Raw genomic sequence first — 25,758 nt, forward strand, 5'->3', positions numbered from 1 at the left:
CAGTTTATCCTGCCTCATATAATCCAATCAAAGTGTTTAGACCACGCTCACTTCAGCCTCAGGTTTTAGTTTTAGTTTCAGAGATACAGCACGGAAACAGGCCCTTCGGCCCATCGGGTCCGCGCTGACCAGCAGCGATCCCTGGACATTACCACTACCCTACACACACTAGTGACAATTTTTACATTTACCAAGCCAATTAACCTACATCCTTCAAAATGTGGGAGGAAACCGAAGATCTCGGAGAAAACCAACACAGGTCATGGGGAGAACGTACGAACTCCGTACAGACAGCACCCGTAGTCGAGATTGAACCTGGGTCTCAGGTGCTGCAAGCACTATAAGGCAGCAACTCTACCGATGTGACACCATAAGCTAGAGCGAGGTAACCTGGCATTTGGCACAAATAATTGAATTTGGAGAAGAGAGTGCCACCCCAGCGAAACGCAGCTCAGGCCTCAGGTTTCCTGCTGTAACGCACCAAGCCAATCTGGTATCATCTAATTGGAATCTGTTGTGCAGAACGTTAATACTACAACATCCTGGAGGCTTGCTGGGCATTAATAAACTACCACGAAGAAGCTTACACTTCATCTGCTGTTATTTCTGAAATGGAATCAACCAAGCTAATCTATCTGGTTGCTTGCCTTAGTATTCTTCTTTGGACATAGAACAATACAGCACAAGATAAGGCCATTCAGCCCACAATGTCCATAAGACCATTGCTTATCTACCTGCACATAATCCATATCCCTACTTATCCATGTGCCTATCCACGAGCTTCTTAAATGCCACTATTGTATCAGCCCCAACCACCACTCCTGCCAGTGCATTCCAGGCACTCACCGACCTCTGTGTAAAAAAAATTGCCCTGCATATCTCCTTTAAACTTTGCCCCCTCACTTTAAAACTATACCCTCTAGTATTAGATCTTGCCATCCTGGGAAAAGGTTCTGACTGTGCCTCTCATATTTCATATTTTAATAACTTCTCTGTTGTTATACACAATTATACACAAAAAATGAAGTGTTTTGAGCGACTAGTTATGCAGCACATCAAAAACAGTCTACCTGCCGACCTAGACCCACTGCAGTTCGCCTACAGAGCCAACCGATCCGCAGAGGACGCAGTCTCAACAACACTGAACCTCGTGTTGTCACATCTCGATCGGAAAAACACCTATGCCAGGATCCTCTTCATAGACTTCAGCTCCGCTTTCAACACAATCATCCCGCAGCAGCTGGTGGAGAAGTTGGAGCTGTTGGGGGTTGATGCTGGCACATGTAGCTGGGTCCTGAACTTCCTGTCGCAGCGGCAGCAGACAGTCAGGGTGGGCAGTAGGACATCAAAAACCATAGCCGTGAGCACTGGCTCACCCCAAGGCTGTGTCCTAAGCCCCCTTCTGTTTAGTCTGCTGACACACGACTGTACTGCCAGACTCAATAACAACTTCATCAGCAAGTTCGCTGATGACACAACAGTAGTGGGTCTCATCAGTGACAACGATGAATCGGCGTACAGGATGGAGGTGGAGCTGCTCACAGGTTGGTGCAAATCCCACAACCTCATTCTTAACGTGGGAAAAACTAAGGAGATGGTGGTTGACTTCAGGAGGGCGGGGAAACATCACCATGCACCTCTGCACATCGACGGAGCTGATGTGGAAAGGGTCAGCAGCATGAAGTTCTTAGGACTACATCTGTCTGATGACCTGACGTCCACGGCCAACACCACAGCTCTGGTCAAGAGAGCCCAGCAGCGACTTCACCCCCTCTGAAGACTACGGAAAGCAGGCCTCCCCACTACACACCTACGGACTTTTTACAGGGGGACTGTCGAGAGCACACTGACATACGGCATCACTTCCTGGTTCGGGAGCTGCAAGGCGTACGAACGGCACCAACTGGACAGGATAGTGAAGACCGTAAGCAGGATTATTGGTGCTCCACTTCCCTTCCTGCTGGACATATACAAGAAGAGATGCATCAACAGAGCCATCTCCATCATCAAAGACCCTTACCACCCATCGCATGACTTTTTCACCATCCTCCCATCTGGGAAGAGGTACAGGAGCATCAGCTGCAAAACCAGCAGGATGCTCCTCAGCTTCTTCCCACAGGCTATAAGACTGTTAAATGAACTTTCCCCCCTGCCAAGTATCGCGCACAAACCCCCCACACTGCAGCAGAGCCACTGTTGTGCCGCTGCCGGTCGGAACGGCTGTTGAATGTTATTGAATGTTATTAGAGGGTTAAATTGTTCATGACATGTATTTTAATTTTAATTGCTATTTATTTTATTTTGTAACGAAAACTGAATGGACACTGGTTTAGAAACGTTTTTTTGTTTCCTCTGAGTATGCGAATACTCAGGAAATGACAATAAAGATTTACAATTACAATTAATACTGTGACACGACAGTTTTGACTAAAACAAAGTCTTTATTAAACTTTGGCATGTTCGGCATGGGCATTGTGGGCCAAAGGGCCAGTTCTTGTGATGTGTTGTTCTGTGTTCCGTGATCTAAGATGCGCCCCCTAGTGTTCTGGTTAAAGGGCCTGGCCCACTCTACGAGGTAATTCAAGAGCTCTCCCGAGTAAAAAAAAAATCAAACTCGTGGTAAGCACGTAGAATGTACGTAGCGGGTACGTTGGAGCTCGGGACATCTCTTAGCTGCTCGTAACGCTAATGGCAGATACTCGGGAAATGCGATAAGCTCGTGAAGACTCGTGAAGATTTTTCAACATGTTGGAAAATGTCCAAGAGAGCCCTGAATACCTATGAGCGGCCATTACCGTAATTCTCCAAGTTCGAATCAGGGGAAACGCGGGAGAACTCTTGAATTAGCTTGTACAGTGGGAAAGCCCCATAACATTTACCGTCAATCATCATGACTAATTTTTACTCTTTTTATATTTGCAAAACGTGGAGTGAAAATTGGCTAGTTCTGTCTAAATCACAACACTGAGACACTGTGAAATTATGAAAGCCAAAATTAAAAAATGCAGCTTTCTTAGTCTTTTGATCTGTGGAATATTCGATTTCATATTTTCCACGCAATGTTTGATCATTTTATTAGTCTTTCACATGTGGTTCTAATTGAGACCACATGCTGATTGTGAATCATTGGGAGAATTTTGAGCCTCTCTAATGGGTTATTTTTATTACGTGCAACCTGTGAGTTTATTGATAAGCAGTCCTTTTTTGTAACGTGACATGCAGATACGATATACTGGCTTCTCTAGCCATGGTCCAACCTGTCCTTGCCAACCGCCATGCCCCATCTATGCTAGTCCCGCCTGTCTGTGTTTGGCCCATATTCCTCTAAACATTGTGTGTCGGAAGGAACTGCAGATGCTGGTTTACACACGAAGATAGACACAAAATGCTGGAGCAACTCAGTGGGTCAGGCAGCATCTCTGGAGAAAAGGAATAGGTGACGTTTCGGATCGAGACCCTTCTTCAGACCGAAGAAGGGCCTCGACCTGAAACGTTGCCTATTCCTTTTCTCCAGAGATGTTGAGTGTCCCTCAAAACCTTTCCTATCCATGTAGTTGTCCAAATGTCATTTAAATGCTGTGATAGTACCTGCCTCAACTACCTCCTCTGGCAGCTCATTGCATATACCCACCACCCACTGTGTGAAAAAGTTGCCCTTCGGGATCCTATTACATCTTTCCCCTCTCATCTTAAATCTATGTCCCCATGTTATTGACTCCCCTACCCTGGGACTCCAGGGTACCCTGACTCTGTTAATTCCCCCTATCTTTTTCCCCTTATGATTTTGTGCACCTCCATATAATATTGACAGATGGATTCAGAACATTTAATCTTGCTGAGATTTGCCAGGATTTATGCTGCTGAATTGTGTCTGTCATTCTACACTTAGGATCTGTGACCCTATTGATTTCATTGGTGGTTACGGGACATGAGATAAAACATCAAAGCTGATGTGTTTCAGAGACAGACGCAAAGTGCTGGCGTAACTCAGCGAGGTCAGACAGCATCTCTGGAGAGAAAGGACAGGTGATGTTTCGGGTCGGGGTCATTCTTCAGATTGAAAGTAAGGTTTCTCTAAACTAAGATTGGTTTAAGAAGCAATTAGACGGGCACAAGGAGAGGACAAGTTTATACTGTTGTGATATGGACCAAATGCAGGCAAGTGGGACTAGTGTAGATGTGACATGTTGGTCGATATGGGCAAGTTAGGCCGAAGGCCCTGTCTCCACACTGTTTGACTACGATTCTATATGTCCCAGGGAATTTGTACCATTAATTCTTCCATGCATTGCCCACATTCTTTTTTTATGTTTAAATGAATAGTCCACTAATATATCTCATCATATTTATTATCATGGAAAGGTTTGTTGATCATGTGCTCAGGTGACACTAAAGGGTATAATTCACAGTCAAAACACTTACTGCACTTAGATTAGATTACATTAGCTCGATTTTCATTTTTTATACATCCTTGTAAATGCTAATCTACTAATTTTTCAGTTTGAATACCTCATTATTCATTAACCTTTGCAGCCTCATCAGTCTGAATGCAGAGATAAGGCTTCTCAACTGCTCAAATAATGGAAATTTAAACCAGTAATTTTGCAAATGAATTAATTGATGCTGCTGTGTTAGAAGGTACCGTAGATGCTGGTTTATGTCAAAGATAGACACAAAATGCTGGAGTAACTCAGCAGGTCAGGCAGAGCATCTGGAGTAGAGGAATAGAGGGTCGAGACCCTTCATCAGATATTTATGTTGCTATTCTGCAACGTACATTCTCATTGCAGTTGAGTTCTGCTTGTGGAACTCACTCTGAAAGACTCCCATTTTAATAACACTAACTAGACAATTTTATTGATCGATGTGCAAGGCCATCTGATCCCTGGCTGATGAACAAACACTGCAGATTCTCTGCCTCTTCTTCATTTTAGAAACTGCTCTGAGGTAAAAAGGAGAATTTCAAAGCAGGTAGCTAACTAAAGCACAGTGGCACAGCTGGTAGAGTTGCTGCCTCCCAGCAACTGACCTGGGCTCGATCCCAACCACGGATGCTGTCCGTGGTTGCGTTTGCCCTTTCTTCCTATAACTGCGTGGGTTTCTTCCGGGAGGTCAGGTTTCCTCCCATATCCCGAAAGGGTAATAAAAAGGAACTTCAGGTGCTGATTTATACCAAAGATAGACACAAAATGCGGCAGCATGCCAGATCCACTGAGTTACTCAGATGGGGATTTGTGAAATAATTGACATTTGCAAATTGCCCTCTAGTTTGTAGGAAATTCAATGACATTGAACTAGTTTGAACAGGTGATCAATGGTCAGCAGGGACTTGGTGACTCAAAGGGCCTGTTTCCATGCTGTATCTCTAAACTAAAACAAACTAACGAGTCTGTAAAAAAAACAGTTCTGGCCTTGTTGGTAAAACTGACATAGAACTGACATAGAACTAGTGTGCAAAGGTGATCTATAGTCAGTGTACCCTCACTTAGCCAGAGGGCCTGTTTCCATGCTGTATCTCCAAACTAAAACTAAACAATGGGAAATAAATTATTGTTTGAAGTTGAATTTATGTGTACCATAGAATTCAACCATTGGCCGAATTCTATCTTTTCTATCTTCAAGTTCCCTGGAGAGATTCATGTTATGTTATTTTGATCTGGAAGTGCATTAATTCTGAGAATCCTAATCCTGCGTGACTATGACAGGCAGGGATGGAAAACCCGGGGGTGCCAGAGGGGACATGTCCCCCCCCCCCCACCCGGGGGACAACCCACCCCAAGTTTTTGTGATCTGGATTTTAAAACCGGGTGAAATCTCTGCTTTCCGTGAGACAGTGGGGGTGGGACTGATGATCGAGGGCGCTGAGTGGACGAGAGAGACGTCGGTCAGCAGGCAATGGGGGCGTGACATGATGATTCAGCGCGATGATTGGTGGAGGGAGGAATAGGGGTGGTAGGACTGAAGATAGAGTGCGGTGATTGGAGGAGGGAGACGTGGCACAGACCTGCGCCTTATTCGCAGCCAGGATCGAGCCCGGCCGGCTCTCCGGCGCTGTCCCGAGTGCCCCCTCTCCCACGCGTGGCCAGAGAGGTCGGGAGTCAGACGCAAGCAGAGCCCCCAGGCCCACAGCCAGCGCAGAGAAGCAGTGCAAAACCCAGCTCAACTCTGCCTGTCCCACCAGGTGAACCTACAGCCCTCCCTGGACCTGCGGGAAATATGGCCAGCACGGAGAAGCAGCACTGTAGTTCATCCGGTGAGACAGGCAGAGTTGAACTGCATTTAGCGCTGGATTGAGCCTCCGAAGCCTCGCGCGCGCGTGTGTGTGTGTGTGTGAGAGTGTGTGCATGCCAAAAAATGGTGTCCCCCGGTCCCCTCCATGTTTTGATAGCGAGTTCCGCTCTTGATGATGATTGCGTATGTGGGACAGGCCCTTCAGTGGGACAGGACCTTAAGTGTAATAAAGACTTATGCCGTGGTACATTAACTATCTGGACAATAAATTACACTTTTCCTCCTTTCTCAAGGGTGCGAGAGTTTTCGTTTTGTATAGCTTCCATGAATTTTCACTTGACAGGGAAGTGTTCTGAAATGGAGTGCTTCTTAAGTGGAATGTGAAGTTAAAATATTAATCAGAAGGGGAAACTGCTGTAGTTGGTGCTGGAAGTGCACAGCTACCTCCAATTCGTGTAACAGTTCATGTCACCTTCAGTCAGACGTATTTAAAACTTTTGACCTGTGCTTTAGTTGAAAATTAGTGAAGCGAGCAGCATTGCAAAGTGATCAATCCATCTGAAGTGAGATTTTCCATCCCACTGGTCTGAAAAAAAGTAAGTCTTACATACTCACAGTGTCACCAATTAGACTTCCCCAAGAAGGTGCAACTTAAAGAGGACATGACTTGAGAATTAAGGGACAGAAGTTTAGGGGTAACATGAGGGGGAACTTCTTTACTCAGAGAGTGGTAGCTGTGTGGAATGAGCTTCCAGTGGAAGTGGTGGAGACAGGTTTGATTTTATCAATTAAAAATAAATTGGATAGGTATATGGACGGGAAAGGAATGGAGAGTTATGGTCTGAGTGCAGGTAGTTGGGACTAGGGGAGAATAAGTGTTCAGCACGGGCTAGAAGGGCCGAAATGGCCTGTTTCCGTGCTGTAATTGTTATATGGTTATATGGTTAAAGAGCTAACACATTATCTGGTCCACACTAAGATGTACAAACTGCTATGACCTCTAACAGAACCTCACACATGTGTCTTGATTGTTTTGTTCGTGGAGAACAGGATCACAGGCGCTCTCACAGTGGCACAGTGGTATTGCTGCCTAGAAACTCCAGAGACCCAGGTTCTATCCTGACTAAAAAGAGTTTGCACGTTCTCCCTGTGAATGCATGGGTTTACTCTCGGTTCTCCAATTTCCTCCCTCTAAAGACGTACAGGTTTGTAAGTTAATTGGCTTTTGTAAATTGTAAATTGTCCCTATTGTCCCTATTGTGTAGAACAGTGTTAGTAAATGGTGTCTTCTTCTTGCGTATGGCGTGCACAGCCTAAAGTTGTAGAACAACTTGTTCTATTTGATCCTATTTGATTGTGCACACCAGGTTGATTGCATTCGTCGAAACAGGGTGGACCACATGAAGGTAGCAATCTCCCACCCCAGTAAATGGTGTGATCGCTGGTTGGTGTGGACCCGGTGGGCCAAAGGGCCTGTTTCCACACTGTATCTCCAAAGTCTAAATCCAACAGGTAACAGGTACTTGCTCCTTTGGTGGAGAAGGGTAGGAATGCCAAAGGATAGCTAGAATGTTAACTATCACACCCTGGAGCTGGAAGTTGCCCAAAATTTGGAGACGAGGGAAAACTGTACATGGTAGCTGCAGATAATTTACTATATAGGGGAACAGGTAACATCCTTTGAAAGCAGGATTGAGAATCTCATTTGAGAGGAATGAAAAGGTTCCAAAGGTGATGAGTGAGGTGGGATGGTCCATTTGTCTTCCATTGGGACAAAAAGCTAGGAAAATGGAGGCAAGAGGCCCTATCTGGAAGGTACTGTATGATTGACGTCAAGATAAATAATGGGGCTTCAAGCTTTGTAAGTTTGTGATTACTTTTTGAGCCCTATGCAAAGAATGATGTGATAAGAAAATTAGGGATGTGATCACCTGAGTGAAAGGTAGATGGCGGTAAGAGGGGTTCCATTGCACAGCACATCGAGTCAGGATTCCAGCACTGCATTTCCTTCATGTCTAGTGTACATTCAGGACAAGTTCCATATGATCTAGGCTGGTACCAGAGCTCCAGCAGAAAGGATAAACATGGTGGTTTCAAGTGTATTGGCAATTTTTCAACATTTCCAGTCCTCTTTTCCAGTTGCCATTAATACACAGGTACAGTAGGGGTGATCTTATGCAGACCCAATAGAACAGATCTTCCAGTCATAATTTCCAGTTTGGTTGGTTGTTTATTGAAGTAGTTGTACAAACAAAGTGATGAATGTACCAGGTTTTCCTAACTCTGCATGCAAGTTGTAGCTGGTTGCTCTGTCCCTGGTCTGCTGAGAACTGTATGCGCTCCCTACCTGTGCCTGCCCCTTCCTGTCCCCCTTGGCCCTTATATATACACCACCCTTTGCATCTAATGACCACCCCAAGTGTCCAAAATAATACTGCAAGATATATCTAAGCAAAATAATATCATATGCCAACAATAAACAGAAATGGCTCCTACAGCAAGAACAACCTGAGTAAATGGGTCAGAAGGGAAAACTCAATGGGGACAAAACAAGACCTCATGATGAATGAGAGAGTGAACGGTAGGCTAATTGTGTTCTGAACACCACAGGAAAAGGAAGGATTAAAGTAACCTCACCCAGAAAGAGAAATAAACAATTATATAAAATGAAATGAGAGCAGCAGAGAGTGAGGGGCAAATTAAACTTAATTTACATAAATACATTGTGCAAAATGTGCAAATGTAAATTTAAAATACATTATGTTAAGTAACGCATTTAAGGGCAAACTGCATGAACTGAAAGTGCTGTCGTACCTGTGGAGAATAACCCGGAGGTTGTATCATGACAACCATTTCTTAATCACAGGTGCAAGACAGACAAGTCAAGAAAACAAATACAGGAGTTTATAAAATCTACTGAGTAGCTGGGAAATGATAAACGGGGGATTAGGCATGTAAAAGACTATCACAAGACCAAACAACAGAATGTGGAAACATGGAACTGAAAGGTAAGAAATAGGAAAAAGAGTTGAGAGTGTGAATGAGTAGCAGAATCTGGTGGGAATTGATGACAATGTAGATGAGCTCATCAATGCCTCGACCTTCTTAAAGGTTTGAGCAGATTTGGCATGAGGAATACTCTATGGAAATTCTACATGTGTACAGTAGAGAACAATAGCGATTGCATCATGGCTTTGTTCGGTAACTCAAATGCCCAAGAATGAAGGCAACGACTTTGGGTGTCTAGATTCAGAAACAAAGTTGTGTGAAAATACAGAGATGTTCTTGTAACTTGCATTGCGCAACCATTGTAAATATGCTATTCTATGGAGTTAATTTGCTGTACCTAATATGTTGAAGTGTATGTGGAATTGTTGCATTTGAAACTCTTCAATCGTCTGCTGTTATTGTTGTGCTCAAGAATTGTAAAATCTCAATATTATGAAGGAACTGCGGATGCTGGTTTAAACCGAAGATAGACACAAAAAGCAGGAATAACTCAGCAGGACCAGCAGCATGTGCAGAGAAGGAATGGGTGGCATTTCAGGTCGAGACCCTTCTTCAGACTGGTCTCAATATATTTTGTGCACAGAGAGATAATTCCAGAATGTCTGCTTCTTGTGCTACATAAAGACTTATTACATCTACTATATTCTACTATAAACCCACTGACTCCCATGGCTATCTGGACTACACTTCTTCCCACCCATGCTTCCTGTAAGGACTCCATCCCGCATCTGCACCCAGGATGAGGTGTTCCAAACCAGGAAGATGTCCTCATTCTATAAGGAACGGGGTTCCCCTCTTCAACTATAGATGAGGTTCTCACCAGGGTCTCTTCTATAGCCCGTAACTGCTCACACTCCCCATCCCCTCACTCGTAACAAGGGCAGGGCCCCCCTTGTCCTCACCTTCCACCCTACCAGCCGTCACATACAACAGATAATCCTCCGACATTTTCGCCACCTCCAACGGGATCCCACCACTGACCACATCTTCCCATCTCCCCTTTCAGCTTTCCGCATAGACCGCTCCCTTCGTAACTCCCTGATCAATTCGTCCCTTCCCACCCGAACCACCCCCTCCCCTGGTACTTTCCCTTGCAGCAACAGGAAATACTACACTTGTCGCTTTACCTCCCCCCTTGACTCTATCCAAGGACCTAAGCAGTCTTTTCAGATGCGGCAGAGGTTCACCTGTATCTCCTTAAACCTCATCTATTGCATCCGCTGTTCCAGGTGTCAGGTGCTCTACATCGGTGAGACCAAGCGTAGGCACCTTCGCTCAGTTCGCAATAACCAACCTGATCGCCCGGTGGCTCAGCACTTCAACTCCCCCTCCCATTCCGAATCAGACCTTTCTGTCCTGGGTCTCCTCCATGGCCAGAGGGAGTCCCACCGTAAATTGGAGGAGCAGCACCTCATATTTTGCTTGGGTAGTTTACACCCCAGCTGTATGAATATTGACTTCTTCAATTTCAGGTAGTCCTTTCTTTCTCCCTCTTTCCCTTCCCCTTCCCAGCTCTCCCACAGCCCACTGTCTCCACCTCTTCCTTTCTTCTTCCCGCCCCCACCTCCCCCACATCAGTCAGAAGAAGGGTCTTGGCCCGAAACCTCACCTATTCCATCGCTCCATTGATGCTGCCTCACCCACTGAGTTTCTCCAGCATTTTTATCTACCTTTGATTATTCCATCATCTGCAGTTCCTTCTTAAATATTACATCTACATGTTCTCTCTCTGTGTAGCTCATTCAAAGTCACAACAGAATGATAAGAGCAGTATTTACGGTACTGGAAAGGATAACCTGAAGAACCAAGAAATTTCCAGCTTCAAGGTCATGATGATAATCTGACTGTTGTGCCTCAGAAATTTACTAAATTTCACTAAACTATCTTATCTGGGACTTCAAATGAGTTGCAGAAAATGTGGTGAGTAGAACCAATCTTAAATACGCCAATATAACATGTAATTCCGTGTTAAACTGAGAGGCATAATAGGTCAGGTTGAACGCTGAAGTGTATTTTCTTCCTGTATGTCGTTAGAATCTATATCAAACTCAAAGTTCACTTTGAGCTAACACAAAAGGTCACAAAGTGCAGGGGTTGATCAGTAGGTCAGGCTGCATCCCCAGAGAACATGGATAGGTGATCTTTCTGGTTGAGACTCTTCTTCAGGTAGTTTTAAACTGATGGAGGGATCCAGTTGCATTTGGGAATGATGGTGATTGGATTTCCTACAGTCTCCCCTATTGCAAAGGATTCTGCTATTAGTTAACAATTGTAGAATACTGGATTTATTGTTGAAAGAATTAGCCAACTTCAATTAACAGCTCAATTAATAATCCATTACTTTAATGGATTCTGGCTCTTGATTGTGCTTTCCTCATCTACAAGTAGTAATGGTGCTGGAGACTGAGATTTATAATTCTCATAAAGTCTATGTTTGGCTTGGCTGATTCAATGCCGTGGACAATCTAGTTAGTATTTACATAGCTATATATTCATTGGGGTACTTAAAACAGTTAAACAAATTTAATAATCATATGGGAATGGTTAAAGAAATAGCAATATTATACAGGCACACCAAAGACTATGTTCCTGATACAAACCAGTACAAACATCAGACAGCAACATCAGGTATTTTTCACATTACACAGGAGCAAGTTTGAGAAGGTAACACTAGGGATGGGTGTAAACCATGGGTGTATATGGTTGTATATATGTATATATGTATGTAGCGCCGTAGAATCTATCTCCCCCCCCCCCTTCTCCCTTCTGTTTTTGTTTTTCTGTTTCTTGTTTTTTGTGCTAAATTGTATGTATGCACTGAGTACTAGCAGCTAGTATATTGTATAGTGACAATAAATGGCATATCATATCATAAACCTCTGGTGGTCAGCATTACAGTGGCACTGACAAGACAACTGGAATATTGTGTAAAGTTGTTTGTCAGAAACAATATACTTGCTATGGCAGGAATGCTGCAAAAGTCAGCAAATATCTGGGATGATGTAACTGCTCTATTAGAGATTGGCTTTGACTGGAACTAATGTGCAGGAAGGAACTGTAGATGCTGGTTTGCACCGAAGATAGACACAAAATGCTGGAGTAACTCAGCGGGTCAGGCAGCATCTGAGAAGAAAAGGCATAGGTGATGTTTTCGGTGGAGACTCTGCTTCAGTCTGAAGAAGGATCTCGACCAAAGATGCTGGCTGACCCGCTGAGTTACTCCAACATTTTGTGTTAATGCCCCTGTCCCACTTAGGAAACCTGAACGGAAACCTCTGGAGACTTTGCGCCCCACCCAAGGTTTCCGTGCGGTTCCCGGAGGTTGCAGCTGGTTGCCGGAGGTTGCAGGTAGTGGAAGCAGGTAGGGAGACTGCCAAAAACCTCCGGGAACCGCACGGAAACCTTGGGTGGGGCGCAAAATCTCCAGAGGTTTCCGTTCAGGTTTCCTAAGTGGGACAGGGGCATAACTCTGACCGGAACTATGTTCAGTAGAGTTTAGAAGAACACTGGTGCATCTTCCAAAAGTTGAATGATCGACTCGTGCTCCTATCTTCATGTGGTTCAACGTTTGTATGTATCATTACATGTTGGTGTGTTACATCTGATTATCTGCCATTGTGGGATAAAATAAATGAATCCACAATGTCTCCTCAGAGGAGTGTTTTCAGGATTTTGAGTACCTGGGCAGGTAAAACATACAGATTGAATTGAAAGGTGAAGGAAAATATCAGAAAAAGTGTGGTACCCTTTGTTCTTGAGTGGAAACAAATGTCTGGAATCCTGGTGCAACTCCAAATCCCAGCTCATGTACAAATGGTGGCTCGGACTGAGTGTGCAGCTGTACTCTTATCCCTGCCTCAAACGTTGTGTCTTCTGTAAGAGAGAGAGAGGAAACAAGGAGAGCACTTAGTTAGAACTTACGACAATCTTACACCTGTTACACAAAAACGCTTCTCAGAGTAGTATCCTGTGTGTAACCATTAGAGCTGTAAATTTCCCCTCTATCATCATGATGTGTTCCCAAAAATGTTCAATTCCCTTCACAGCTCCCCAGGAAATGTCAGAGGAGCAAAGTTTAAATGAGATGTGCAGGCTACGTTGTTTGCACTGAGGGTGTGGGATGCCTGGAACATGCTGCCACGGGTGGTGATGGGGAAGATACAATAAGAGGCTATTAGATAGACATATGAATACGCAGGGAATGGGGGGGGATAAGGATCATGTGCAGGCAGATGAGATTAGTTTATCTTGGCATCAAGTGCAGCCCAGACATTGTGGGCAGAAGGACCTGTTCCTCTTCTGTACCGTCCGATATGTTCTAGTTGTAGAACCATCCAACACAGACACAGGCCCTTCTGCCCACCTCGTCCATGCTGGCTTTTTTGCCCATCTCCAATATTCTTCGAATATTGCACAGCTTATACCTGCGCATAGGATAATTTTGTGATTTGACTAAATAATGGCAAATTATTTTTATGTTACAAAATTCAAGCCATGGCAATTGTAGTGAAACAGAATCTACCCACCAGCTCACGACATTCACATCATCATCAGTATTAACTAAACCACATATTGAAGACACTTTAGGCCAGCTGAAGTATTGGTTACCTGAAACATTACCTTTGTTTATCACTCCAAAGAGACTGTCTAACCTATAAAGAGTTTCCAAAAGTTACTGCATGTAATTCAAATTTCCGCCATTAATAGTATTGTTGCAATATTTTGATTATAAGAGTAGGCTGAGGGTAGTGACTGCAACAATTGCACCAGCTCCTGATTCCCAGAAGCTTATCCATCACCATCACCATCACCATCATTAGATTATGAGTGTGATGCACTATTCTCCAATGACGACTCCAATAATATATTAGAAACTCTCTCATCCTCCAGGATAAAGCATTTCTAATGACTGGCTGCACAGTGTCATAGCAGTCTTACAGCACCAGAGACCCGGGTTTGATTCTGACCTTGGGTGCTGTCTGTACAGAGTTTGTACATTCTCCCTGTGACCGCATGGGTTTTTTTTTCCCGGATATTTTGGTTTCCTCCCACTCTCCAAAAACCAACAGGTTCGTATGTTCATTGGCTTTTGCAAAATTGTAAATTGTCCCTTAGTGTGTAGGATAGTGCCATAGTATGGGGTGATCACTGGTCAGCACGGATTCGGTGGGACGAAGGGCCTGTTTCCACATTGTACCTCTGCAAGTCTAAAAAGTAAAGGTGCTGACCCCAATAATTTTTGAGAAACTCTACACCCTCCAGGACAAAGCACTCTACTAGGTCAGCATCCCAAGCACCTTATTAATCATTTATTCTCATCATTCTTTCACACCATGGCTGCAGAGTGTCTGAGCCACAGTAAAGACTGTGACCACTGCAAGTACTGCCTTATTTGGCAGTACCTCCTAAAGCCTATTTCTCTGCTAGTCTGAAGGACAAGGCAAGCATGGTCTAGGGAACACAAGCCCTTGATCACGGAGCTGAAATGGCGATTCATTCTCTTTCCACAAAAGCTGCCCAAATTGCTGAGTTTTTCCAGCATTTTCTATTTTTTTGTACCGCCATCATCTCGCAGGTTACACGCCATGGTGGTCAGAAATATATTGTCTCCATTATTGTTGAAGCTTGGAACACCCTGCTCAATAGCTGTGAGGAAGGAACCATGTTCCAAGTACTATAACGATTTACGGGGATTCCCTACACCATAGGACATAGATAGGACAGCATAAGGGCAGGCCCTTCAGCCCAAAATGTCCATGCCGAACACGATGCCATGTTAAACTGATCTCCTCTGCTTGCATGAGATCCTTATCTCTCCTTACCCAGCACATCTGTGTGCCAATTTAAACGTCACTATCTCATCTGGCTTCATCACCACATCTGGCAACGTGTTTAAGGCACCCACCATTCTGTAAAATAATTGTCCTGTACATCTCCTTTAAATGTTGTCCCCCTCAGCTTAAAGCTATGTCCTTAGTCTTTCACATTTCCATCCTGGACTGTCTGTCCCATCTATGCCTCTCATAATCTTGTATACTTCTTTCAGGTCTCTCCTCAAGCTCCTACATTCCAGAGAAAACAATTCAGGTTTCTCAAAGATTGGTAGAGATGGCTTTATGACCATCCCGCCATCCCGTGTATTAACCTCGTGAACCTTAGCTGCACTCCCTCAATAGCAAGAGTGTCCCTACTCAAATTTGGGAACCAAAACTGCACACATTACTCCAGATGTGGTCCAACTACGGCCTGTACAACTGCAGAAGGACTTCTTTGCTCCTATACTCAACTCCTCTTGTTATGAAGGCCAACATGTCATTCATTTTCTTCACTGCCTACTGTACCTGCATGTTTACTTTCATAGACTGATGAACAAGGACCCCCAGATCCCGTTGTACTTCCCCTTTCCCCAACTTGACACCATTCAGATAATAATCTGCCTTCTGTTTTTGATACCTCACATTTATCCACATTAAACTTAATCTGCAATGCATCTGCCCACTCACCCAACCTGTCCAAGTCACCCTGCATTCTCATAGCATCCTCCTCACAGATCACACTGCCACCCAGCTCTGTGTCATCTGCAAATTCACTAATGTTACTTTTGAATCCCCTCATCTAAATCATCGATGTATATTGTAAATAGTTGCGGTCCCAGCACCGAGCCTTGCGGTACCCCACTAGTCACTGCCTGCCATTCTGAAAGGGACCCGTTAATCCCTACTCTTTGTTTCCTGTCTGCCAACCAATTTCCTATCCACGTCAGTACTTTACCCCCAATACCATGTGCTCTAATTTTGCCCACTAATCTCCTATGTGGGAACTTATCAAATGCTTTCTGAAAGTCCAGGTACCCTACATCCTTGTCCATTTCCCTAGTTACATCCTCAAAATATCCGCTTCATAAATCCAGGTTGACTCAAACCAATCCTGTTACTGCTATCCAAATGTGCAGCTATTTCATCTTTTATAATTGACTTCCCCACCACCGATGTCTGGTTAACTGGTCTATAAATATCTGTTTTCTCTCTCGCCTTTCTTAAAAAGTGGGATAACATTAGCTACCCTCCAATCCACAGGAACTGATCCTAAATATAGAACATTGGAAAATGATCACCAATGCATCCACGATTTCTATAGCCACTTCCTTAAGAACTCTGGAATTCAGACCATCAGGCCCTGGGGATTTATCAGCCTTCAGTCCCATCAGTCTACCCAACACCATATTCTGCCTAATGTGAATTTCCTTCAGTCCCTGTGTCACCCTATGGTCACTAATACATCAGAGAGATTGTTTGTGTATTCCTTAGTGAAGACGGATCCAAAGTACCTGTTCAACTCATCTGCCATTTCCTTGTTCCCCCATAATAAATTATAATAAGAAAGAGGGCATTGTTTTACACAAAGAATCTTTCAGTTGCTGCTCTGTTTAGTATTAAAGTCCGTAACTGCAAATCGCTGCTGAGGTCTGAGGAAGTCACTTCACAGTATGTTCTGTCCACTGTAACGAGGGTCAGCAGTGAACCTCCCCAGGGGCTGACGTGTGGATGCACGCGTGGATGCAGGGCAACAAATAATAATCTCCAACAATGGGTAGCACCCTTGAGGAAAGCGTCTGCTGCACGCTCCATGTTAATTAGATGTACTGAATTACAGAGCTCCCATAATAATACAAAATGGTTCTCTGCAGCTTTTAATTAGCTGGTCTAAATATTTAATTTGGTATTTTGTATTCTCTCCACAGGGCAAAGTGGTAACAAGACTTGAGCAGAGCTACGCTCTATTTATTCAGTGTGCACTTGCATCATTTTCAACTGCTTCACTGATACAGGGAATTATGCAGCCGTCTCCAATCAACCAGGGACCCCATGCATGTCTTGAATTCATTCTTCCCCATCTGTTCCGTTCACTCAGTGTCCTTTCCTGGGGACGTTGAGATGGCAGCATCATTGGTTATGTTTGTTTAAACAGAGACATTTTTAAAGTGCAATGGGCTAGAAAATTATTTGCACACAAAGTTGAGGGATTCAGTCAGAAATCGGATGAAGACTTTCTGCATCGTTCTTGCAGGTTCGTGCTGGGTTCCCCCTGTGCACGATACACATGCACCTGTCACTGCCCATCTGTGGGATCAGACTGAAAGGCAAATTGAATGCAGCATCTGCCACGATACAAACTTGGCTGGATTTAAAAACAAGAAAATGTCCAGGAAGTCCTTACATTCTGAGGTTTGAAATGGCACTATCACAATGGTAGGGAAAGCAAGGATGTCTACTGCTGGAGTTGGGTATGAGGGACATGGGAAGGGGACAGAAAGGGTCATCTGCATCTTGTCAAACACATTTCATTGTACCGTTGACCCTGTGTTAACATACATATGACAAATAAAACTGAACTGAACTATATCTGCCTTAAAAATATCCACTGACTTGGCCTCCACAGCCTTGCCTTCGGTGGCAAAGAATTCTACAGATTCACCACCCTCTGACTAAAGAAATTTCTCCTCATCGTCCTAGAAGAACATCCTTTAATTCTGTGGCTGTGACCTCTAGTCCTAGACTCTCCCACTAGTGGAAACATCCTCTCCACATCCACTCTATCCAAGGTTTAAGGTGAGGGGGGAATGCCACTGAGTTACTCCAGTACTTTGCATCTTTTTTTTGTAAACTAGTACCTGCAGTTCATTGTATCTTCTTTAAAAATACTGATGTGTCGTCTCTTTAAAGAATAGCAGCACGTCACCAGATAGAGGAGCAGAGACACACCAGAAATGTGAATGAAAAATCTGGGTGGAGCTGAATATGATTTTCTAATAGATGTTCGTACCAGTAATTGAAGATGAATGTGAATTTAACGAATCATGAATTTAGACTTTACTTGTAGTTCCTCAAGCTGTTTAGTAGAGCCATAAGATGACTATGTGATTTTATGTTTGTGGAATGATACTTGTGATATTTGTCCCCATATTTGTGCAGCACATGAAACCCTAGATAGCTCTGATCAAATTGCATAACTGCCCTTGCCAGCAGCTCTCAGAAGGGCTTTGGGCCAATGAAGAGACCACATATGGGTAAATTAATTTGAGGATCATTATTCCAAAAGCTACACAGGGACGTAAAATTAAAATGAATACTTAGACTGAGAGCTGTAGTTGGAGTAAGAAGTTGGTCTGAGAATAATGCTGAACCGATCTATTTATTCGCATGAAATACATCGTTAACATGTCCACTGGTCACACTGGAAATTGCCCAAAAACCTCTAAATGGAGTTGGTAAACACTACAAATATTTCTTTGTGCCACACTTGTGTTCTGCCAACAGAATACTTGGTAAATATTGAATATTATTTCTAAAATTATATTGTGTATACAGTTAAAGGTAAAGACTTAAAGGGCGGCATGGTGGTGCATCGGTAGAAATACTGCCTCACAGCGTCAGAGACCCAGGTTCGATCCTGATTACGCGTGCTTGTCTGTACTGAGTTTGCACGTTCTCCCCGTGACCGGTGTGCGTTTCTCCCAGATCTTCGGTTTCCTCCCACACTCCAAAGATGTACAGGTTCGTAGGTTAATTGGCTTGGTATAAATGTAAAATTGTCCCTAGAGTGTGTCGGGTAGTGTAATGCCCCTGTCCCACTTAGGACACCTGAACCCGGAGGTTTTTGTCAGTCTCCCTACCTGCTTCCACTACCTGCAACCTCCGGAAACCACCTGCAACCTCCGGGAACCGCACGGAAACCTTAGGTGGGGCGCAAAGTCTCCAGAGGTTTCCGATCAGGTTTCCTAAGTGGGACAGGGGCATAAGCGTGCAGGGATCGCTGGTCGTTGCGGACTCGGTGAGCTAAACTAAACCTTTCAAAGGAAATTAATTGCTGCTACTGTGGTGAGATTCTTTTGTATTTTGAAGGCTTGGGTTAAATAACTGATTCAGGAGAAAGATGGACATCCATTTTCAGATCAGGTCAGATTATTTATTGTCTTCTACACCAGGTTGCAACATTACCACTTCACATGCTGCCCGCTGAGCTAACAATATACATCAGCAATGATTAATACAAAATAAATACAACAAAACCAGTGTAAAAAGCAGGGTGATGCAACCACAATGGGAAAGTTGCATTTTGCAACATACCCATAATTAACTTTGCAATTGTGCAAAATAAACACTTTTCATGACAGCAAAATATCGCAAAACAATATGTGAAGAATAACTTGCTAACTATCTTGATCATAATCCCCATATGAGTTAGGATGATCTGGTGGTGACGTGTGAGCTGCATAACATTGAAACAACCTTATCTTTATAATTAGAAGAGAAATATTGTGTTACTGGGACATCAAAGTCTCTCCTCAGTGACACGTTGTCAAAACATTTGCTTCTGACCATTCATGCCCGACATTACGAGAGTTTCAGGATTAATCTTTGTGAATGACACCTTCTTGTCCCGAAGCAAATGTTAACGAAGAGCACACAATGCTCTGTTGTCAGCGTGATATAACACGCTGCATTCCCTCCAGTTGCTGCTGCAAATGAAAGCTTTAATAATTTATCCCTTTTCAGAGGGATAAATTATTTCCCTTGTTAGCTCCGCGGGCATCGTGTGAACTAGTAATGTTTAAGCACCAGAATAATATTAAGTAAGATTCACATTACAGTCAGCTTAGAATAGCTCTCCCATTGTGAAACTTTCTTCGGTGACTATTAAAATTGTTGCATATATTTAATAGAGAAAGTCGAAGTGCTGGTGTAACTCAGCAGTTCATAGAGTCATAGAGTCTTACAGTGGGGAAACAGGCCCTTCGTCCCAACTTGCCCACACTGGCCAACATGTCCCATCTACACTGGTCCCACAGAGGTCAGGCAGCGTCTGTGGAGGGAATGGACAGGCGACGTTTTTGGTCGGGACCTTTCTTAAGATTCACTGTAGTAGGGGGGAGAAAGCTGGAAAAGAGTTTGTGTGCAGGAGAAAGGCTGGCAAGTGATAGGTGGGTGCAGGCAAAGGGCAGTTGGCAGATGAGTGAACTATGTGATAGTGGTTGGAAATCCTTTTGTTTCTCCTTTTCAATAAAAAGGGCATCGGATAAGGAGAGAAGTAAAATGTACAGCCATGGCAAGAGATATAGGTGGAAGGGGACAGGTGGAGGGGAGAGCAAAAGGGACCTGATAGTTGGAGATAAGGTGTGGTTTGGGGGGTGGAGACACATAGGAGAGGGGGTGTCCACCCACTCTTCTCTTACCTAGTTTCCTCATCTCCACTACAATCTGAAGTAAGGTCCTGATTTGAAACATCGCCAATCCATTCCCTCCACAAGTGCTGCCTGATCAGATGAGTTACTCCAGCACTTTGTGTTTTGCTCACGATTCCAGCCACTGCATTCATAGAAACATAGAAAATAGGTGCAGGAGTAGGCCATTCGGCCCTTCGAGCCTGCACCGCCATTCAATACGATCATGGCTGATCATCCAACTCAGTATCCTGTACCTGCCTTCTCCCCATACCCCCTGATCCCTTTGGCCACAAGGGCCATATCTAACTCCCTCTTAAATATATCCAATGAACTGGCCTCAACTACCTTCTGTGGCAGAGAATTCCACAGATTCACCACTCTCTGTGTGAAAAATGTTTTTATCATCTCGATCCTAAAAGACTTCCCCCTTATCCTTAAACTGTGACCCCTTGTTCCGGACTTCCCCAACATCGGGAACAATCTTCTTGCATCTAGCCTGTCCAACCCCTTAAGAATTTTTGTAAGTTTCAAAAAGATCCCCCCTCAATCTTCTAAATTCTAGCGAGTACATGCCGAGTCTATCCAGTCTTTCTTCATATGAAAGTCCTGCCATCCCAGGAAACAGTCTGGTGAACCTTCTCCGTACTCCCTCTACGGCAAGAATGTCTTTCCTCAGATTACAAGACTAAAACTGTACACAATACTCCAGGTGTGGTCTCACCAAGGCCCTGTACAACTGCAGTAGAACCTCCCTGCTCCTATACTCAAATCCTTTTGCTATGAATGCTAACATACCATTCACTTTCTTCACTGCCTGCTGCACCTGCATGCCTACTTTCAATGACTGGTGTACCATGACACCCAGGTCTTGTTGCATCTCCCCTTTTCCTAATCGGCCACCATTCAGATAATAGTCTACTTTCCTGTTTTTGCCACCAAAGTGGATAACCTCACATTTATCCACATTATATTGCATCTGCCATGCATTTGCCCACACACCCAGCCTATCCAAGTCACCTTGCAGCCTCCTAGCATCCTCCTCACAGCTAACACTGCCTCCCAGCTTCATGTCATCTGCAAACTTAGAGATGTTGCATTCAATTCCCTCGTCCAAATCATTAATATATATTGTAAATAGCTGGGATCCCAGCACTGAGCCTTGCGGTACCCCACTAGTCACTGCCTGCCATTCTGAAAAGGACCTGTTTACTCCTACTCTTTGCTGCCTGTCTGCCAGCCAGTTCTCTATCCACATCAATACCGAACCCCCAATACCGTGTGCTTTAAGTTTGCATATTAATCTCTTATGTGGGACCTTGTCAAAAGCCTTCTGAAAGTCCAGATATAACACATCCACTGGTTCTCCCCTATCTACTCTACGAGTTACATCCTCGAAAAATTCTATAAGATTCGTCAGACATGATTTACCTTTCATAAATCCATGCTGACTTTGTCCAATGAATTCACCACTTTCCAAATGTGCTGCTATCCAACCTTTAATAACTGACTCTCGCATTTTCCCCACTACCGATGTTAGACTAACTGGTCTGTAAATCCCCGTTTTCTCTCTCCCTCCCTTTTTAAAAATTGGGGATACATTAGCTACCCTCCAATCTTCAGGAACTACTCCAGAATCTAAAGAGTTTTGAAAAATTATCACTAATGCATCCACTATTTCTGGGGCTACTTCCTTAGGTACTCTGGGATGCAGCCTATCTGGCCCTGGGGATTTATCGGCCTATAATCCATTCAATTTACCTAACACCACTTCCCGACTAACCTGGATTTCACTCAGTCCCTCCATCTCATTTGACCCCCGGTCCCCTGCTATTTCCGGCAGATTATTTATGTCTTCGTTAGTGAAGACAGAACCAAAGTAGTTATTCAATTGGTCTGCCATGTCCTTGTTCCCCATGATCAATTCCCTTCCATCTATGTCTGTTTATTACTTTTGATTCCTCTAATTTCAAGTAACCATTGTATTCTCTCTCTCTCTCCCCCCATCACCGCCCTAGTCATCCTGCCAGTTTCACTGTTCGTATCCCTTCGTCATCACCTCCTCCACAACCAACAATGGACCATTGTGAGCTCCTTGACTATCGGTGCTGGTTCTGATTTGTTCTGTACCTTTTCATACCTCTAGTTTCCCTCTCCCCTGATTTTCTCTCTGGAGAATTGTCTCGACCCAAAAGGTCATCTATTCCTTTTCTTCAGAGATGCTGCATGTCCCAATGAGTTGTTCCAGCATTTTGTGTTTATCTTCAGTGTAAACCAGCATCTGCAGTTCCTTGGTAGACAAAAGTGCTGGAGAAACTCAGCGGGTGAGGCAGCATCTATGGAGCGAAGGAAATGGGCAACGTTTCGGGCAGAAACCCTTCTTCACTGCACCTCCATTGACCCCTCTGTCAAGCTTCTCAAGTTTACGTATGACACAGTCCTGATTGGACGGATCCAGGATGGGGAGGAATCTGCCTACAGACAGGAAGTGACACAGCTGGCATCCTGGTGCCATCGCAATAACCTGGAGCGCAATGCTCTTAAGACTGTGGAATTGATTGTAGACTTTAGGAGAGCTCCCCCTCCCCTCACCCCACTCACCATCAACAACACCAGTCACATTTGTGGAGTCTTTTAAGTTCCTGGGAACCATCATCTCCAAGGACCTTAAATGGGGGGCCAACATCGACTCCACAGTCAAAAAGGCACAACAGTGGATTTACTTCCTGCGACTGCTGAAGAAGCACAATCTACAATGATGGTCCAGTACTATATGGCCATCGTAGAGACTGTCCTCACCTTCTCCATCATGGTCTGGTGTGGCTCAGCCACCAAGCAAGACATCCGGAGTCTGCAGCGAATTGTCCGATCAGCGGAGAAGGTTATTGGCTGCAAGCTTCTCCCCTTGTACACTGCAGGGGCCAGGAAGCGAGCGGGTAAGATAATCTCTGACCCCGCTCACCCTAGCCACAAACGCTTTGAATCCCTTCCCTCTGGAAGGCGACTCCGGACTGTCAAAGCTGCCACAGTCTGACATAAAAACTGCTTTTTTCCACGAGTAGTAGCTCTACTCAATAACCAAAAATATGTAACCTCCTTTTGCGCTGGTATTTTATTTAATTCACATGTTTAATCAATAATGATTTATTATTAATGTTTAATGTTTTATGTGTCATTCCTAACTTTCACTGTATGTCATGTTGTCACTTGCGGGCGGAGCACCAAGGCAAATTCTTTGTATGTAAAAACTTGGTCATAAACCTATTCATTAATTAATTCATTCATTCATTAACAGGCAGGTTGGATGAGCCTGATGGTTAATTTCCTCTCTGCTGTCATCCCAAAACTTGTTGGCCCCCCAGCAGAGTGAGATGTCTGTCAGATAATGTCGCCGACTGGCCCATTCTGTAACGGGTATAGCTTGGACCCAATACCAGCACAGAATCAGGCAGGTATAATTGGTAATGAACCTTATAACGATACTGTAACACAGAGTAGTAACACAAGAATGGGTACACCGTACTCACGCAGAGGCTCAGGATTGAGCGAGGGTTCCGAAGAGGGGCAGGCAGGAGACGTAGTCGGGGTAGCGGAAGATCCGGTAACCAGGAGATCCAACACACGATGCAAACAAACCAGCAAGGGACAGACGAAAGGAGAGTCGAAGCCAGGCAGGAAGTCGAGGAGCCGTTGCAGGGAAACACCAAACAGCCCAGGAGAGAGGCAGACAGAAACCAGGAGGTCGGGGACAGAAGGCTGAGGTGCTATCCGGGAAGCCGACAGGACAGAATGGTCAGGGGCAGGCAGGTTCGAATCCGTGTAGGCAGTCGGGAAATCGCTGGAGTCTTGCATGAATGCTGAGAACAATCTGGCACTGTGTGAACGGTGAGGAGAGTCTATATACCGGGTTAATAGGTGATCAGAGGCAACTGAGTGCAACATGTTAGGAGAGTTAGGCTGATGAGAGGGGAGTGGCAGGTGAGAAGGAGGGACTGGTGGAAAAGTACTGGGAGGTGAAGTGGATGAGAATGAGGAGAGGGCAGACTGTGACACATTCCTTACATTGGACTTTAGAGATACAGTGTGGAAAAAGGCCCTTTGGACCACTGAGTCCTCACCGACCAGCGATTATCCCCTACACTAGCACTATCCTACACACTGGGGCCATTTTGTTATAATTTTACAAAAGCCAATTAACCTGCAAACATGTCTTCTCAATGAGTCCTTTTACATCTGCCCATTGTCGGTTTAATCACCTTGTAGGAGAACACCTCCCACAGTACAGCTCTCCCATTGCAACTCTGAGTGCTGGCAGTCTGGATAATGTGCTATTTAGGAAAAGTGCTTAGAGATACAGTGTAGAAACAGGCCCTTCTGCTCACTGAATCCACGCCGACCAGCGATCAGCCCATACGCTGCACTATCCTAAACACTAGGGACAATTTACAATTTTACCAAAGCCAATTAACCTGAAAACCTGCACATCACTGGAATGTGGTAGAAAACCAGAGCACTGGAGAAAACCTACGCGGTCATGGGGAGAACATAAATCTCCGTACAGAGAGCACGCGTAGTCAGGATTGAACCTGGGCCTCTGCTGCTGTAAGGCAGCAACTCTACCGCTGCGCCACCATACCACCATACCACAGAGTAGGGTCCTCCTATTTACTGCAGGACAGCGAAGGGGGGCAGAGTTTGGTGGGGACACACATCAAACAAGGGAAGGAACATCACCCCAGAGAGCCACATGAGAAGCAAGGGTGCTCAGTTTAAGGATATTTGTGAACACTACCGAATATTTATTATTTTTGTATTATTTATGGATATTTACAAATTTATTGTTACATATGTAATTAAGCGATTACATAGTGAAATTAATTTTGCATATAATGCCGGTGCTGCTATGTTTGGCGCCATAATGATATGTACAAATACTGAGATGTATCAAGAGTTTTTGCACAGATCTTTTTTTTCAATATATATTATTTATTCTGAATAAAGTTCAATTCTGGAAAGAATAAAAAAAACATCCATATGCTTGTAAACATCTTGAACTTTTTAAATGTGCGGCAATTTGTTTGTTATCTTTAAATTTTGGAAAAGCATTGATTTTAATTATTTAGAGGAGGAAAAACATTGACAAACTGAAGAATGTTTGCCTATGTTCTAGTTTGGTGATGGTTTCCATAATCCACTCAGAGTATCTCAAGTTCAAATTTATAGTCACATGCACCAATTAAGGTACAGTGATATTTGAGTTCCCATACAGCCATACAAGTAAAAAGAACCCCGAGTCT

General features: G+C 44.1%; 1 protein-coding gene across 1 annotated transcript in view; it reads right to left on the reverse strand.

The window, feature by feature from the left end:
* The window catches only part of asic2 (acid-sensing (proton-gated) ion channel 2), a 433,817-nt gene that overhangs the window by 74,322 nt on the left and 333,737 nt on the right, over window positions 1–25,758 (reverse strand). Inside the window, exon 4 of the mRNA XM_055657297.1 lies at window positions 12,986–13,113. Within this exon, the coding sequence (XP_055513272.1) occupies window positions 12,986–13,113 (128 nt within the window). The remainder of the gene's footprint in view (window positions 1–12,985; window positions 13,114–25,758) is intronic.

The sequence above is a fragment of the Leucoraja erinacea genome, chromosome 27 (assembly GCF_028641065.1).
Source record: "Leucoraja erinacea ecotype New England chromosome 27, Leri_hhj_1, whole genome shotgun sequence".
Classification (NCBI taxonomy): Eukaryota; Metazoa; Chordata; class Chondrichthyes; order Rajiformes; family Rajidae; genus Leucoraja; species Leucoraja erinaceus.